Raw genomic sequence first — 15816 nt, forward strand, 5'->3', positions numbered from 1 at the left:
TCCCTCTGTCTCCTCTCTCTCGTCTCTGTGAATCGTCTCTCTTACTAATTGCCAATGGCTTTCTGGATTCCGTGCCATTGTGTCATTCAAACTAGCGAAATAACATTTGGTATAACATTGAATAATAATGGTCATAGCCTAGCAGATAAGTGGCGTGTTTGAAAACCATTTCAATGCTGGGCAAAGATTCCGTTTAATGATTTTGATTGGCGGAAGCGAGAATTGCCGGTGAGAGTTGTTGGATCTTGAAATGCGCACTAAGGGTCCGGCCGTTGATATCCTGTCTAACTCGATTTTCGCTAGCCTTTTCGCTCGAATCTGTGTGTATGTTTTCTAGTACGGTCGGGCTTTCAGTTTAGCAGGGATTGATTTCCATGGTAACTGGCGTGTAGGGTGTGTTTTTCTCATGAAGTGGAGATCATTTCTTTGATTCCTTTAATAACTACCCCCCCCCCCCCACACACACACACACAAAGCCCGCCATTTCAAAAGCCGTAATTGGTCGGCCACATTTAGCCCAAGCTCTTTATTTGTCCCGTAATGATATTTACGGTAAACATAGGGCGAGAAGCAAAATTAGTGAAAAATAAAAAAAACAGCTTGTTGAAAAGATGTGTGTAGTCTATCGTTCTTCTTAACAAGTTTTTTTTTTTCCACTAATTTTGTTTTTCACCATGTTTACCGTAAATATCGTTTGGGACAAATAAAGAGCTTGGGCTACCTGTGGGTCGGCCCCTGAGAAAGAAAAGAATTATCAGATTGTTATCTAAGGTGGTAGGGGCTGGTAAAGAGATTGACTGAACACCAGCTGAAACAGCAACAACCAATCAGACGCGTGTTTACAAATACGTCACATGTTCCAAGTCACTTCTTGTCCATAGAAACCTCACAATTTCGCTAGTTTTGACGAGAATGAAATGTCCTTTTTCCCCCAAGAGCTTCACGCGAAGTACCTAGCCGTCGAAGATATTGTTCCAGGTCACGTTTTGATGTACTAATGGTCTACATTGTTTGGTTTTAACCCCGTTTTGCGAAGCTACCCGTATTCGGCTCAGCTGAAGCGGGTAGATTCGAATCGAACAACAACCAAAATAGGCTGCGCTCCGAGCGCTTTGATGGGAGGCTTACAATCCAACCGGAGGCCTTCTTATGATGTTAACGGCGAAGGTACTTCTAATGGTTCTCATTCTCTCGAAGTGTTGTATCCGTACTCTAATTTACACTGTCGATTTGTGTTTTGTCTTGCCAGTCTGCTTCGATCACTTCCAGATTCTCCGTGCTATCGGCAAAGGTGCTTTCGGCAAGGTAGGAAAAGGAAATTTCGGGAGGTCTATGAAAATTAAATTGTTAAGAGCAGTGGGTAAGGAGGAATTTAATTTTGTGCTGTATTTTCCAGGTATGCATAGTGCAAAAGAAAGACACCAAGGCTATGTACGCCATGAAATACATGAACAAGAGTGCCTGTATCAAAAAAGATGCCGTGCGAAACGTCCTTCGTGAGCTGGAAATTCTTCAAACTATCGAGCATCCGTTTATTGTCAATCTCTGGTTTTCGTTTCAAGACGAAGAGGATATATTCATGGTGGTTGATTTGCTTCTTGGAGGCGACATTCGGTATCATTTGCAGCAAGGAATGCGTGTTGATGAAAATAGGGTTAAACTGTACATTTGTGAGCTAGGTCTTGCACTGGGATATCTGCGAAGCAAGAAAATCGTCCACAGGTGAGATGTGATAATGATATATCCGAGAGTTTTGCGAGTGAAATCCTTATTTAAACACCTGACATCCTGTGACTTTTCGCAGAGATTTAAAGCCAGACAACATGCTTCTGGACGAAAAAGGTAATACTACTCATTAATTATACTAAATTTCATTTTCAGTATGTTAAATGCCAGTGTCTCTAGATAGTCACTGTAAAATCTAAATTTCTGAATAGATAGCCATCTATTTTTTTTTTTTCAATTTATGTATCGTTTATCCCATTTTCGCATCGTTTTCTTTCGTTTCCTGTCTGGTAATATTCCAGCTGAACAGAATACAGTATATTGGATTTAATCACCAATTGTTTTCCCTTGTAGAGAACCAGCGTGAAAACACCATGATACAACAAGTCTCCTTATTATTACATCAGTCTTGTTGTGTCTAATTTTCCTAGTTTTTTCACCCCACACTGTTTGAAATCCCCTTAAATATCGCACCTTTATAGCGGCATTTATAATTGATTCTCTGTTACTTTAGTACAACAATTGTTTTTATTAAAGGCATCACAGCCAAATGCGAAAGGTGCGAACCTTAAATAATTACCACATATTACTCCATACTGTGAGAATATAGGCTTCATAAAAAAAGTACACTGAATTTAAGGATACCATTAAGATTTGATAATTTTCTTAATCAATGATTATTTGAAGCATTATTACAAAAATTAGAAGGTGCTTTTTAATTTTTTTTACAATTTTAAAGATGTTTTGGCTGTGTGTGGTAAAATATATCTCAACATTAGAACAACAAACCCCTTAAAAAGCTGAAAATTTTAATGTATTACTTTGTTTTAATTGCTAATAGAAACAGTACTTGTCTTGTATAATTCAATGTTGAAGAGAAGCTCTTGATGCTTTTATCGGCAGCAGTTGGACGTGTCATTTATGCTAATCTCTACTTACCGAACTATGATTTTGAAAAGCTGAATTGCAAGGATAATCAACGATGATCTGCCATTTGGTAGAATAAGAAATTATATCATTCACATTCTTTTCATTAATTTGCCCTTATGAATTTTTCTGGCCATCAGTTTCAAAGTGGGATACTAGACTAATATGAATTGTTATTCTTATAGGTCATGTACACCTCACCGACTTCAACATTGCTACAATCCTGCAAGATGGGACTCTAGCCACATCAATGTCAGGGACCAAACCATATATGGGTAAGTCAGACATATCAATGTCAGGGACCAAACCATATATGGGTAAGTCAGACATATCAATGTCAGGGACCAAACCATATATGGGTAAGTCAGACATATCAATGTCAGGGACGAAACCATATATGGGTAAGTCAGACATATCAATGTCAGGGACCAAACCATATATGGGTAAGTCAGACATATCAATGTCAGGGACCAAACCATATATGGGTAAGTCAGACATATCAATGTCAGGGACGAAACCATTTAAACAAGGACCCGCGGTATAAAAGGCGCGGACTTGGGCCAAGTCATCATTCTCGCCAGTCCACGTAAAGTGCGAGCTCCGTAAATATAAAAAAGCAAAGCTGTAGCTTAACTTTGATCATTTCGAAGTTGAAAATAATGTTCTGTATACACAAGTCAATAACGGCAAGCTTCTTGTGAGCAGTTTTCTACAGCATCAGCAACAAAATTTGTGATTGAAGATTAAATTTAAAAAGAGTGCACACTACATGCACGCTCGTTTGAAATGATGCTATTCTTCAGCGCGCATGTAAAAATAACGAAACCTGAAAACTTATCTGCTTCAAAATTGCTCCGTTCTCTATTTCTTATCTGCCCAGTCACAAGAGGAGATTAAAAATATAGTAGTCTTTGCACCTTTGATGTTTAAGACATTATTTCGAACTTGATCATATCTCTTTTGCTTCTTTTTATGGAGCTCTAGTGGGAATAACGACTTGGACCAGGCGCGCGCCTTTATACCGCAGGTCCTTCTTTAAACACAAACATGCACTATAAAACGGATTGCTTCGCCCCCTTTTTTACAAGCTCTCGCACAAGACATCCTCATTCACAACTAGACTTCATTGAGTGCGGACCTTTGAAACTGCCAGACGAAAACATAGCAAAGAGTAAAGTCATACCACAAACTAGGACAACTTTAAAGTACAAGAAAACATTAAAGAACTATCAGGCATATTCAGGAAAGCGTTAGGGGTCGATTTTCTACAAAAACAAGACTAAAAATTGTCATTGAGAAATCAAACACAGGGCGTGCTTGTTTGAATTGAAAAATAAAATTAAACTTCAATGGTGTGTTATCGGCCCTTTTAGAAGTCAATTGTAGATTTTTGGCCTGATGGAGCTTCTGCACTCAGTGAAGTCATATGACGAATCACAGCTTGCCTTAGGCAAATTCCTACTATAGTGCACATTCAACGCTTTATAGTTCACATTTGGGACCAAACCATATATGGGTATGTCAGACACATCAATGTCAGGGACCAAACCATATATGGGTAAGTTAGACACATTAATGTCAGGGACCAAACCATATATGGGTATGTCAGACACATCAATGTCAGGGATCAAACCATATATGGGTATGTCAGACACATCAATGTCAGGGATCAAACCATATATGGGTAAGTCAGACACATCAATGTCAGGGATCAAACCATATATGGTTAAGTCAGACACATTAATGTCAGGGACCAAACCATATATGGGTATGTGAAACACATTAATGTTACAAACCAAACCATACATGGGTAAGTCAGCAACATTGCTGACAATTTTTTATAATGCTGAACTCTGTATGAGTCAGGAGCTAAAAATTTTTTAATCAATTTCCCACAGCTCCTGAGATATTTCACACTGCTTGTGGAGAGAAACAGGGTTATGGGTTTGCTGTGGACTGGTGGGGCCTGGGTCTGTGTGCCTATGAGATGCTTAGGTTAAGGGTAAGTTCATAACTTCAGCAGCATAATGAAACAACTGCTGAAAAGTATTGACTTTAACATAGCATCTAGACAGTACCATCTAAGGTTGCCACTGTGCCTACCTTGCTTAGTTCATTGATCCAGTCGATGTGTTAGCAGGAATAATGTCACACAATTTTTCAGTCTAGACAAAAGTTTATCATAGACAGCATGACATATTTATTTTTTGGAGTCAATTCAAATCTAAAATCCACGTTTTTTCCTTTGTGAGAGCATGTATGGCTTTATTTTCTTTGTGCAACCTTGTGTAATTGTTTTTTTTTTTCCTAACTGGTTTATGCTGTATGTTTTAAGTTTTTTTTGCTGTGTATGGATTGCTTATAAGTGAAATTGTATCAAGGAAAAGGGCTGAGTTACAAAGTGGTGAGCGTATCTGTAATCTGGGGAGGAGAAATCCTGTAAGAACTACTCGTGCACTGCAAATGTATAGCTTCTCAGTATCAGAATCAAAAATTGGCAGGGAAGGACTGATTTCTTTTCAATTGTAGAGACCTTACGAGATACTTGCCAACACAAGTATACAAGAGGCATGTCAGACATTCTCCTCACAATCCATCAGTTATCCTTGTTCCTGGTCCGAACCGATGGTGACCATCCTGCAAAAGGTAATACAGGGACTACTAGGCCAAGTGGCCATTAATAGATGTTGACTGCTCATTAGAGATTTTGTTAATTAGCCCAAAATAACAAAAATGTGTCAAAAGCACAAGCTCTACATTCATATCTTCACAAACAGTCTATAAAGATCAAATAATTACTTAAAACATCATGGCTGACTTAAAACATATAAGAGATTATAGTCTTTGAAGAGAATCTGGCATAATTGGACTATAAACTGGGTGAGCTTTGGCCATCATGTGACCACTTAAAAGAGTTCACATACAATGGAAGTTGGCAAACAGGGCGGCCTATATAGTGACCGTGCCCACTTAAAAGAGGTCAAATACAATGAAAGTTTGCAAACGGGGACGGCTTTTATAGTGACCGTGCCCACTTAAAAGAGGTCAAATATAATTAAAGTTGGCAGATGGGACGGCCCATATGGTGACCGCGCCCATTTAAAAGAGGTCAAATACAATGGAAGTTGTCAAACGGGGACGGCCCATATGGTGACCGCGCCCATTTAAAAGAGGTCAAATGCAATGAAAGTTAGCAAACGCGACGGCCCATATGGTGACCGTGCCTACTTAAAAGAGGTCAAATACAATGAAAATTGGCAAACGGGACGGCCTATATGGTGACCGTACCCACTCAATGCCCCCTCAACCCCGGGATGACTACTTTAAGTCTCTCCGACTGCGGCGTCGGGACTTCAACCACAACATCCCACCTTGTGTGGACAGACAAGGAAGATGGCGGCTAAGAGTGGGTCTCCGGTGTTTATGATATTTGCTGTGCTATTTTGTCATCTTGTGTTTTGTAACCCGGACCCAAAGCTCTCTAAGATCATCGCCGAGCCGTATATGGGAAATCAGCTTCTGCCTTCATCGTGTTTTAGAGTAGTGGCAGTTATCGATCTTGGCCAGCTCGTTAAGGTCTCTTTGTCGAAGTTTGGTTTTCGGAAAACACGTCTGAGTCTTTCAAGATGGTCAAAGCGAGGACAAACTGTGTTAATTGTAGCCGGACATGATCCACCAATCGACATTACAATCTACTCTGATGTGTCTATGAATCCTGGCCCTCAACATAAGAACAATTTAAATCATACCAAGACGAAACCAAAAAATCTTCCGCGCTATTATTCAAATCTGGTACGAGTTCCATTGACAGAGCCGGCAATTGTTCACAACAATAGACCTCAGTTTATGAGGTGTTGTGTTCTCAATGCCCGGTCAATTAGGAATAAAGCGCCTGACTTTGTTGACCATATTTGCGATTCTAATGTCGACATTGCGGTTATTACCGAAACCTGGTTAAAACCTGGAGATTCTGCGGCTAGGATTGCTGCCACACCGCCGGGATACAGACTACTCGATCACCCTCGCTCAGACAGAAATGGGGGTGGTACTGGTATATTGGCACGGGACTCACTTGTAGTTAAAAAAGCAAGAGCGGGTATTTATGATTCTTTTGAGTATTCGGAGTGGACAATTGTGTCAGGCTCTACTCGTCTGCGTTTACTTGCCATCTATAGGCCACCATACTCGTCAAGTCATCCGCTCACTGTGAGCATGTTTATCTCGGAATTCGCCGAGTTCCTGGAGTCTGTTGTCATGACAACTGAGCCTCTGGTGTTGACTGGTGATTTCAATATCCATGTTAATATCGATTCTGATAACGATGCAGCTCGCTTCTTAGATCTACTGTCATCAATGGGTCTACAGCAGCACATTAACTTCCCTACTCATATCTCTGGGAACACCTTGGATTTGCTTATCTCAAGGACTCTAGATTCCAGTCTCATACATGATGTCCGACCTGGCTCTTATTTCTCAGACCATTGTATAGCATTTTTCGCCATAAATGTTTCAATGCCGGAGTTCTCTAGGAAAAAGGTATCCTTTAGGAAGGTGAAGGCTATTAACACAACAGCATTCATGAGTGATTTGTCTGCCTCGGAACTGTGTCAGGACCCACCTTCGGAGACTGTGCAATTGGTCGACTGTTATAACAAAACACTTGCTGGATTACTCGATCGCCATGCGCCACTCAAGACGAAAACAGTTACAGTCAGACCCCAAGTGCCCTGGTATTCTGAGGAAATCCGTGAGGCTAAGAGAGTGCGCAGGCGCGCAGAAAGAAAATGGAGAACTACTAGGTCTGCTGATGATCTCGCCTCATTCAAACGACACAAAAATCATGTGACGTATTTGCTGAAAGAAGCCAAATCTGCTTTTTTGACTGACTTTCTCAGTCAGAATTCTGATAATCAAGGCAAGTTATTTCGTGCTGTGAAAGATCTTTTAGTGGAAAAGAACTCACTATGCTTCTCGGACTATGCGGATAAATCAGCATTGGCAAACGACATAGGAAAGTATTTTGTGGAAAAAATCAATCGACTGCGTGATGAGCTTGACAAGGGCTGTAGTGCCTCGGAGAATGTACAGAGCGGTGATCTGGTGAATGACTGTACTGTAGAAACGGTCTCTCTAGTCCCTCAATGGAAGCTTTCAAGTTGTTGACTGAGGAAGATGTACGCATGCTCATTAAGAATTCGAAATGTACTTCTTGTTGCCTCGATCCCATACCTACGCACTTGTTGAAATCCTGTAGTGAGCCACTCGTTTCCGTGATCACCAAGCTAATCAATAACGCGTTAGAATCAGGAATTTTTCCTGACTGCTGGAAGGAGGCTATTGTCGTACCACTGTTAAAGAAACAGGGATTGGAATCTATCTTCAAGTACTTGCGTCCTGTGAGCAATTTAGCTTATGTTTCCAAGCTCATTGAGCGTGCAGTTTTCAATCAGACGGATAATCACCTTATTCAGTCAGCGCTTTATCCGCTATTACAGTCTGCATACCGCAAGCATCACAGTACGGAAACGGCGTTGGTCAAAGTTGCTAATGATATATTATTGAATATGAACTCGCAGCGCGTTACATTACTTGTAAGTGCTGCATTTGATACAGTTGATCACTCAATTTTGCTCCAACGTCTAACTGCTAGCTTCGGCATCGCTGGGAAGGCTTTGGAGTGGTTTACGTCATATTTATCAGGGCTCAGCCAGCGTGTGTTGTTTGAGGGGGTGACGTCGGACAGCTTTGATCTGCGTTTTGGTGTCCCACAAGGCAGCTGTCTTGGCCCGCTTCTGTTTGTACTTTACACCTCCAAGCTCTTTGAGATAGTACAAGCCCATCTGCCGGATGCACATTGTTTCGCTGACGACACACAACTTTATCTATCTTTTGATCCCAATAGTGAGACGGACCTAGCGGATTCTTTGGATGCTATGGAACGATGCATCAATAACTTACGTACTTGGATGTACCAGGACAAGTTAAAAATCAATGACGATAAAACTGAATTTCTTGTTATCGGATCGAAACAACAGCTGTTGAAAGTAGATAATTGTTCAGTTCGTGCTGGCAATATAGATATTATGCCCGTTTCAGAAGTGCGCAATCTTGGTGCCTTGTTCGACTCACATTTTTCTATGTCGATCCATATTTCTAAGTCTTGTATTTCAGCGTTTTTCTGGCTGCACAATATTAAGAGAATAAGCCAATTTTTGCCTAAGGATAAACTAGAAATGGTGTTACATGCCTTTGTTACCAGTAGAATAGATTTTTGTAATGGACTCCTTTATGGACTACCAGAACGAGAAATGGGTAAATTGCAAAGGGTGCAGAATGCTGCAGCTAGGCTGCTCACGTCATGCAAAAAGTACGATCATATTACGCCTGTGCTAAGAAATCTTCATTGGTTGCCGGTAAGGTATCGGGTTAAATTTAAAATCTTGCCAATCACTTTCAAAGCTCTTCAGGGGCTAGCTCCTCGTTACATAACTGATCTCATTAGAATTAAGAATAACGCGCGCTATTCACTGCGCTCAAATGAGGGCCTTTCTTTAATGCATCCCCCAGGAAAAATGATGAAGTCTTTCGGTGACAGATCGTTTAGTGTTGCTGCACCTACATTATGGAACGCTCTCCCTGCAAATCTTCGCACCATCAATTGCAGTATCTTTAATTTTAAAGCGCAACTTAAGACTCATCTTTTTAAATTAGCTTTTAACACTTGATATCACATAATCATCAATATAAAGATATTTTTATTTTTATTATTTTATTTTTTATTCAATATTTTTCCTATGAATCTATTATTTCATATTATTTTCGATTATAATTGTAAATTTTATTGTATATATTAGTTCAACATTTAGTTATATTGTAATGCGCTTTTGATCATTATATGAAAAAAGCGCAATATAAATTAATAAATTATTATTATTAAAAGAGGTCAAATGCAATGAAAGTTAGCAAACGCGACGGCCCATATAGTGACCGTGCCCATTTAAAAAAGGTCACATACAATAAAAGTTGGCAAACGGGACGGCCTATATGGTGACCGCGCCCACTTAAAAGAGGTCAAATACAATGAAAGTTGGCAAATGGGACGGCCCACATGGTGACCGCGCCCATTTAAAAGAGGTCAAATACAATGAAAGTTGGCAAACGGGACGGCCCACATGGTGACCGCGCCCATTTAAAAGAGGTCAAATACAATGAAAGTTGGCAAACGGGTCGGCTTATATGGTGACCGTGGCCACTAAAAAGAGGTAAAATACAATGGAAGTTGGCAATCGTGACGGCCCATATGGTGACCGCGCCCACTTAAAAGAGGTCAAATAAAATGAAAGTTGGCAAACGGGATTATCTATATGGTGACCGTGCCCACTTAATAGAGGTGGCTGCTGAATAGGTGCCAAGTTTATAGTATACATGATAGAGACGTTGAATAGAGGGTGACCGCATAATAGAGTGCGGCAGAGGTTCGACTGTATGCTGCTACAAACACTACATACTGTGATGTACCTACCTTACTGTACATTCATGTGGGATTTTGAGAGTTGAACTCTATTTCACATCCAATTCTATTGCTGTACATTCTACCTTACTGTACATTCATGTGGGATTTTGAGAGTTGGACTCTATCTATTTCACATCCAATTCTATTGCTGTTCTCAGTGTTTTGGAAACTCATGCTTAAAGTGACTTCTAACTACTTTTAAGCAGTTCAAATATGGTCTGCACAAAATTTAAAATTTTAAAGATCAGAGATATGGGATAGCATGTTTTGAAGCCATTTAAATGTCGGTCTTTGTATTTGAAGTTACTTCAACAAGACCCCAAGTCAAGATTACAAACGATTGAAGACCTTAAAGAAGAACATCTCATGGCTTCTGTCGACTGGGAGATGGTTTATAGAAAAGAACTGAAGCCATCTTTTGTCCCTCCTGTAAGTAAACTACTAAAGTGGATTTCCATAGACTTTCTTCAAGTTTCTAAGGGGCCCTGTTTGGAAGTAGAAATGCAGATTTTGTTTATGGCGGGACTATGAAATAGTGTCCACGTCAGATAAATGGAGATTAAATTTACAAAAAATTCCATTTGTGGGAAACAGCAATCCCACCATTTTCTGATTAATCTGGGCCTTTTTTCTGTTTGCAGAAAGATCATCTTAATTGTGATCCGACATATGAACTGGAAGAGATGATCATTGAATCGAAGCCCCTTCACAAGAAAAAAAAGAGACTTGCAAAAATGAATAGTAAAATCGTGAGTATAATCTCCGCATTACCCGGGGGGGGGGGGGGGGGGGGGGGGGTACTCCTCATATCCATCGGACGGGGGTCATCGTCGTATCTTTTAGGGTTTAAATTTGGGGCCTTGGGTATCTTTTAGGGTGTAGATGAGAATGCCTAGATTCTTTTTTTACCTCTTCATCTTTTAGGGTGCTATTATAGCCATTGCTCATCTAACCGGTGTTTTTAGATCACTTATTATTTACGTTTGTTTGAGGTATCTTCTAGGGGGTAAATTCATGCCCAACGATCCCCACTTTATTTTAGGGTTAAAAATAACCAGACCACGCCCACTTTAGTATCTTTTAGGTTTTTTTTTTTAAATCCCGACGATGATCCCCGTCCGTTTGATATCGGAGAACCCCCCCCCCCCCCCCCCCCCCCCCCCCGGCCGCATTATTACTCACTTCCGTTGTACTTTAAATGACCTTCACGTTTTTGGTAGGATAACGAAGCTAGTACCGATCCAATGCAGGTATCATTGGATGAAATAAGAAAGACATTCAAGATATACAACAGAGAAAAGTAAGTATCCGATGTAAAACAATCATTTCAGGATCTGGGTAAAAGTGAAATGGTTTATTTATTTTGATTCGAAGGTTCTGGAGGTTAACGGGTAATTGGCAGGGGCGTAGGAAGGGGGGTGGCCCAGGGGGCCCGGGCCCCCCTTCTATCAGCTAAAAATGCAGTAAATGTATGTGACATTATCTAAAACACAAGAGCCAATGCCTTGAAAAGGCCTTTTGGGCCCCCTCCTGTTAAAAATCCTGGCTCCGCCGCTAGTTGAAGTGGAATAGCTCTTGGTAATATTTTTATTTTGGTGGTTTCGAGTTAAGTCACTCGATATTCCCAGTTCACCACTGACCGGAACCTGGCGTGATGAATTTTGAGTGTGGCGGTCGTGTATTCATGTCTGAAACCAACTGTGGGGCTGACATTGGCCTCCCCCGCAGTTTTTTTTGTTTGTTTCACTTTTTCAGTATTTTTAAGGATTGGGGTTCCTGTGGCGTGTTGGACCGGTAGCCGGAAGAGGAGAGGGAGACAAAATCCTTTTCCCCCCTAACCAGGCCCCACTATTTCTTAAACACGCCACAGGAAGACCGAAATCGAAGAAAGCCTTTTTTCCCAAATCACTCGAGACGCCTGCAGAGGAGGCTAGGGCTGATATGTAGTTTTGTGTTATGTCCAAGGTGTTTACAGGAAGCGTTGCAGTCATGCGATACCGCGTTACCCGAAGAGACAGATACAAGCAAACGAGCACATGATGTTGATGACGATGTGCCAGTGACGGAAATCAACTGAATGAGGCATGAAGGCAGAATCAGGCGCTGGCCACAGATAGAGAAGGTGATGATAGCCGAATCAGGCAAGGTCGCGGCTATTGGTATTGGAGAGATCGACTGTTCGACACAGATAAACCTGGCTACAGGAAGAAGGCGTGAGGCGGGGCAGACTTGGGGTCTGTGTTGTGTGGATCTCATTTTGTCGCATAATAGGCCGCACCAGCACGTAATGTCATGCTAAACGGATCAGCATTTTATCACGAAATCTGTATATTGCCCAGCAAGTTGACGTGAAAACAGGATTTCACGTATTAAATCCGGCATTGAAATAAAGACGGAGAAGGAAGCCGATATGTAAAGGCTCACGCGCGTGTGAAATCAGTCCTTAGGAGATGCAAGCGGGAAATTACTGAAGAAAAGGAGCCGCATTTTTTCGTGTCTCCTTTCACCGCTTACTTGTTAAAATTGGCCTTACTTTAAGGATGTGTGAAGGTCGCCATTAGCGGCAATACTGTTAACCATGTCTTGACATGTCGCTGGGTAACATTGGTGAAACTCACTTTTCAATGAGCTCGTTGCGAGTTTCAGTCTTAGTTTTATTTGTTTTCCTTGTTTTATTTAAGCTTCCCCACTTTAAAATACAAATCGTTTTTAGCGCTCGCCTTCACGAGGAGGAGCAGGCTGGATCACCGATCCTGCAGATTGCACTGTTCTCATCTCAAAATCGACAAATAATAAATGTACAAAAGTCATTATATCAAATGTACAAACACTCTACACTTTAAATATCAAGAGTTTATGATCGAGTTTTAAATATCAATTAGCATTCTCTCTACTATTTTCGCATTAAATGTGTGAATAAATAATTGAAATCAAATTGAATACTTTTTCGTACGATAGTGCTTTGCGTGGTACTCACTCAACAAAGTCTAAATGTATATAAAAGTGGATTTACTGAAATGTTGAATGGAATAATATATGAATGTCAAAAAAGCTTTTACCATAACATTAAAAAAATACACGAATAAATCATACATCAGAATTGTATCGTGTTTTTCTTATCGATGTTATACCATAATAGTTCTTTTATGGGCGTGTCAAACGTTTCAAGCGTGTCAAACACGTGTATAACTACTTATGGCCCAAATCGTTTTTGCGCGACCTCGGCGAATCTAAAATCTTTGTCTTGTTTGGGATTAGAGCGTGTAATCAAACCAATCGATGGTTTTCCATTTTTCACTTTCTCATCAAAAACTACTTGACTGCACACAGCAAGGAAATGGATTGGTTAAAGCCGCATTGTCACCAGTTTACTTCCGGAGGTCCGACGGAAACCTCAACCGTTAAAAGACAATAGAATCTTTAAATCCGCGCTATTTAACAGGCCATCCGCTCTCAATTATCAATCACATCCTCAAAGAAACTTTCAATAGAAACACTGCTTTAACTCTATTTTAATTTATTTTTTTGCGTTTTCCGTTAAAAAAAACATCGAAGATTGTTACGTAATCGACCGGAAGTAAACTGGTGATTGCGGCTTTTTAAAGGTGTACGCGTTTACAGATGAAGCTGCCAGATTGCTTCTTTTGCTGAGTTTTGGGGTCACATTCCCCTTCGTCTGCATTTTGGATCAGCTGTGGCCCGCCAATCTGTGGCATTTTGGATGCTCGCTCAACATCGTGAAAACGGTCTATGTGTATTTACAGGTTTAGCGCCGCCCACGGCAGATATTCACTAGAGATAGAAAAATGGTGGCCTGGGCCACTTATTGGAGGTGGCCGCTTTATAGACGTTCCCCATTAATCAGCCTGCGTTGCAAACGTTTCTAGAAGGTTCAGCGGGAATAGAGACCGAGCTAAGGTTATGACCACGGTGGCCCATAAGGGACATAGCCCTATAACCAAGAGAGCATGAGATAAAAGAGGGACACTTTGGTATTACCCGCGCGCCATTTCGAGTCCGAATCCGGCTATTTTTAGTAACCACCACTGCGCGTGAGCATTTTTACTCACCCTACCCCCGCGCTTTGGCATTTACATCTTGTTGTTTGCCGCTATTTTGACATGAAACCGAAAAAAAAAAACACCCTATTTGCACAAATACCATCGAAAATGTCATTCTAGCATCAAGGATACGGGCAGTTGCAGTTTATTAGGAGATGCAGAACTTCGAGGATTGCAAGATTTCCAAAACGAGACTTCATTCAAAATCAAGAGCGAAAAACCTCGTGCTTCAATCACCGTTTTTGCTCTAACTTGCTGCTTCACCGTGGTTTCTCAACATTCATTACCTTCCTAATGGTCAAAAATAATCTGTAAGTTAGACATTAGATATAATATTGATTTTTGTGAATATTTCGGTGAATTGAAAAGGAATCCAAGAAAATACATTTCATAAAACTATCCTTGTAGCGAGGGAATGCGTTTTTGTGATGATCAAAGCCAGCAAGCTGAAGTATGTGAGCTTTTGTAAAAGTGAGAAAATAAAGAGGGAGATATTACTGTACTTCTTTGATGTTGTTATTTTTACATGTTATATTATTATGTTGTTATTATACAAGCTGGAGTCGGGATTTGAATCAAATGCAGTATCACAGCCATTTTATCGCTCGTCGGTTTTTTCTTTCTCACTTGACTTCGCCGTTCAGACAAAGAAAACAGTCAAACTTTCAGGGATTTAGCTTTCTGTGAGTATATTTGCCAATCTTGGTAACTTAAGTTAGACTTGTTTTCTTTTCCAAGTTATTTTACGTGATCTCTTTTCATTCCTTTTGAGTTGGCAAAACAACAACACGCAACCCTCTAGGGAGAAGGACAAAATAAAAGGAGCAAATCCTCACGCGCAGTGGTGGTTACTAAAAATAGCCGGATTCGGACTCGACATGGCGCGCGGGTTATACCAAAGTGTCCCTCTCTTATCTTATGCTCTCTTGCTATGACTTATTAATTTCCATCGAGTGTTACTAACTCTCGATAGAGTGTTACTAACTCTCGAAAGAGAGTTACTAACTCTCGATAGAGTGTTAAATTATCATTTTGTAGCAAAACTTCCAATACCTTCGCAAAGTTGGCGCACGGTGACAGCTAAATGTCAAATCATTTGACAGAAAATAAACCTGATTGGCTGGTAGGGAATCCCATAAAATGATGTTAGCCGTGATTGGCTCACTTCTTATATGGCAGTGGAATGGTTTCCTCAAGTGATAAAAACTCGCTACAACTCAGACACAACTTCAAAATGGCGAGAATCGGAAAAAAGCACCAAATTGGATATTTCAACTTGGCTAGTTAAAGAGGAATAATTGATCTATAAATTCAGCTTAAAATATTAAGGAACGTAGTTTTAGGTAATAACTAACGGGAGCTCTTGTAACTTACCGGGATTTTTTCCGTGGCCGAAAATAGCGGGCGTTTGGAGAAACACCTGAAAAGATTATCGGGGGTTTCCCGGGCGATTTTCCGGGTTTATCGGGACTTTTGGGAAGCGGCTTCGGGCGCATGGGTCGAGAGTTAGTAGCACTCTATCGAGAGTTAGCAACACTCGGTGAAAAAGAATAAGTTATAGGGCTATGTTCCTTATGGGCCACCGTATAT

The 15816-nt window shown here is 40.6% G+C and overlaps 1 protein-coding gene across 1 annotated transcript; it reads left to right on the forward strand.

Moving 5' to 3' along the window:
• Window positions 1-835: 835 nt before the first annotated feature.
• Window positions 836-13268, forward strand: LOC5521080 (serine/threonine-protein kinase 32B). Its single transcript, XM_048729023.1, has 11 exons — window positions 836-1167; window positions 1250-1305; window positions 1397-1722; window positions 1805-1842; window positions 2838-2927; window positions 4551-4654; window positions 5182-5298; window positions 10469-10594; window positions 10807-10914; window positions 11386-11465; window positions 12131-13268. The coding sequence occupies exons 1-11, from the start codon at window positions 1116-1118 to the stop codon at window positions 12240-12242; spliced, it is 1209 nt and encodes a 402-aa protein (XP_048584980.1). The 5' UTR covers window positions 836-1115; the 3' UTR covers window positions 12243-13268.
• Window positions 13269-15816: the final 2548 nt, after the last annotated feature.

The sequence above is a fragment of the Nematostella vectensis genome, chromosome 6 (genome assembly GCF_932526225.1).
Source record: "Nematostella vectensis chromosome 6, jaNemVect1.1, whole genome shotgun sequence".
NCBI classification, from domain to species: domain Eukaryota; kingdom Metazoa; phylum Cnidaria; class Anthozoa; order Actiniaria; family Edwardsiidae; genus Nematostella; species Nematostella vectensis.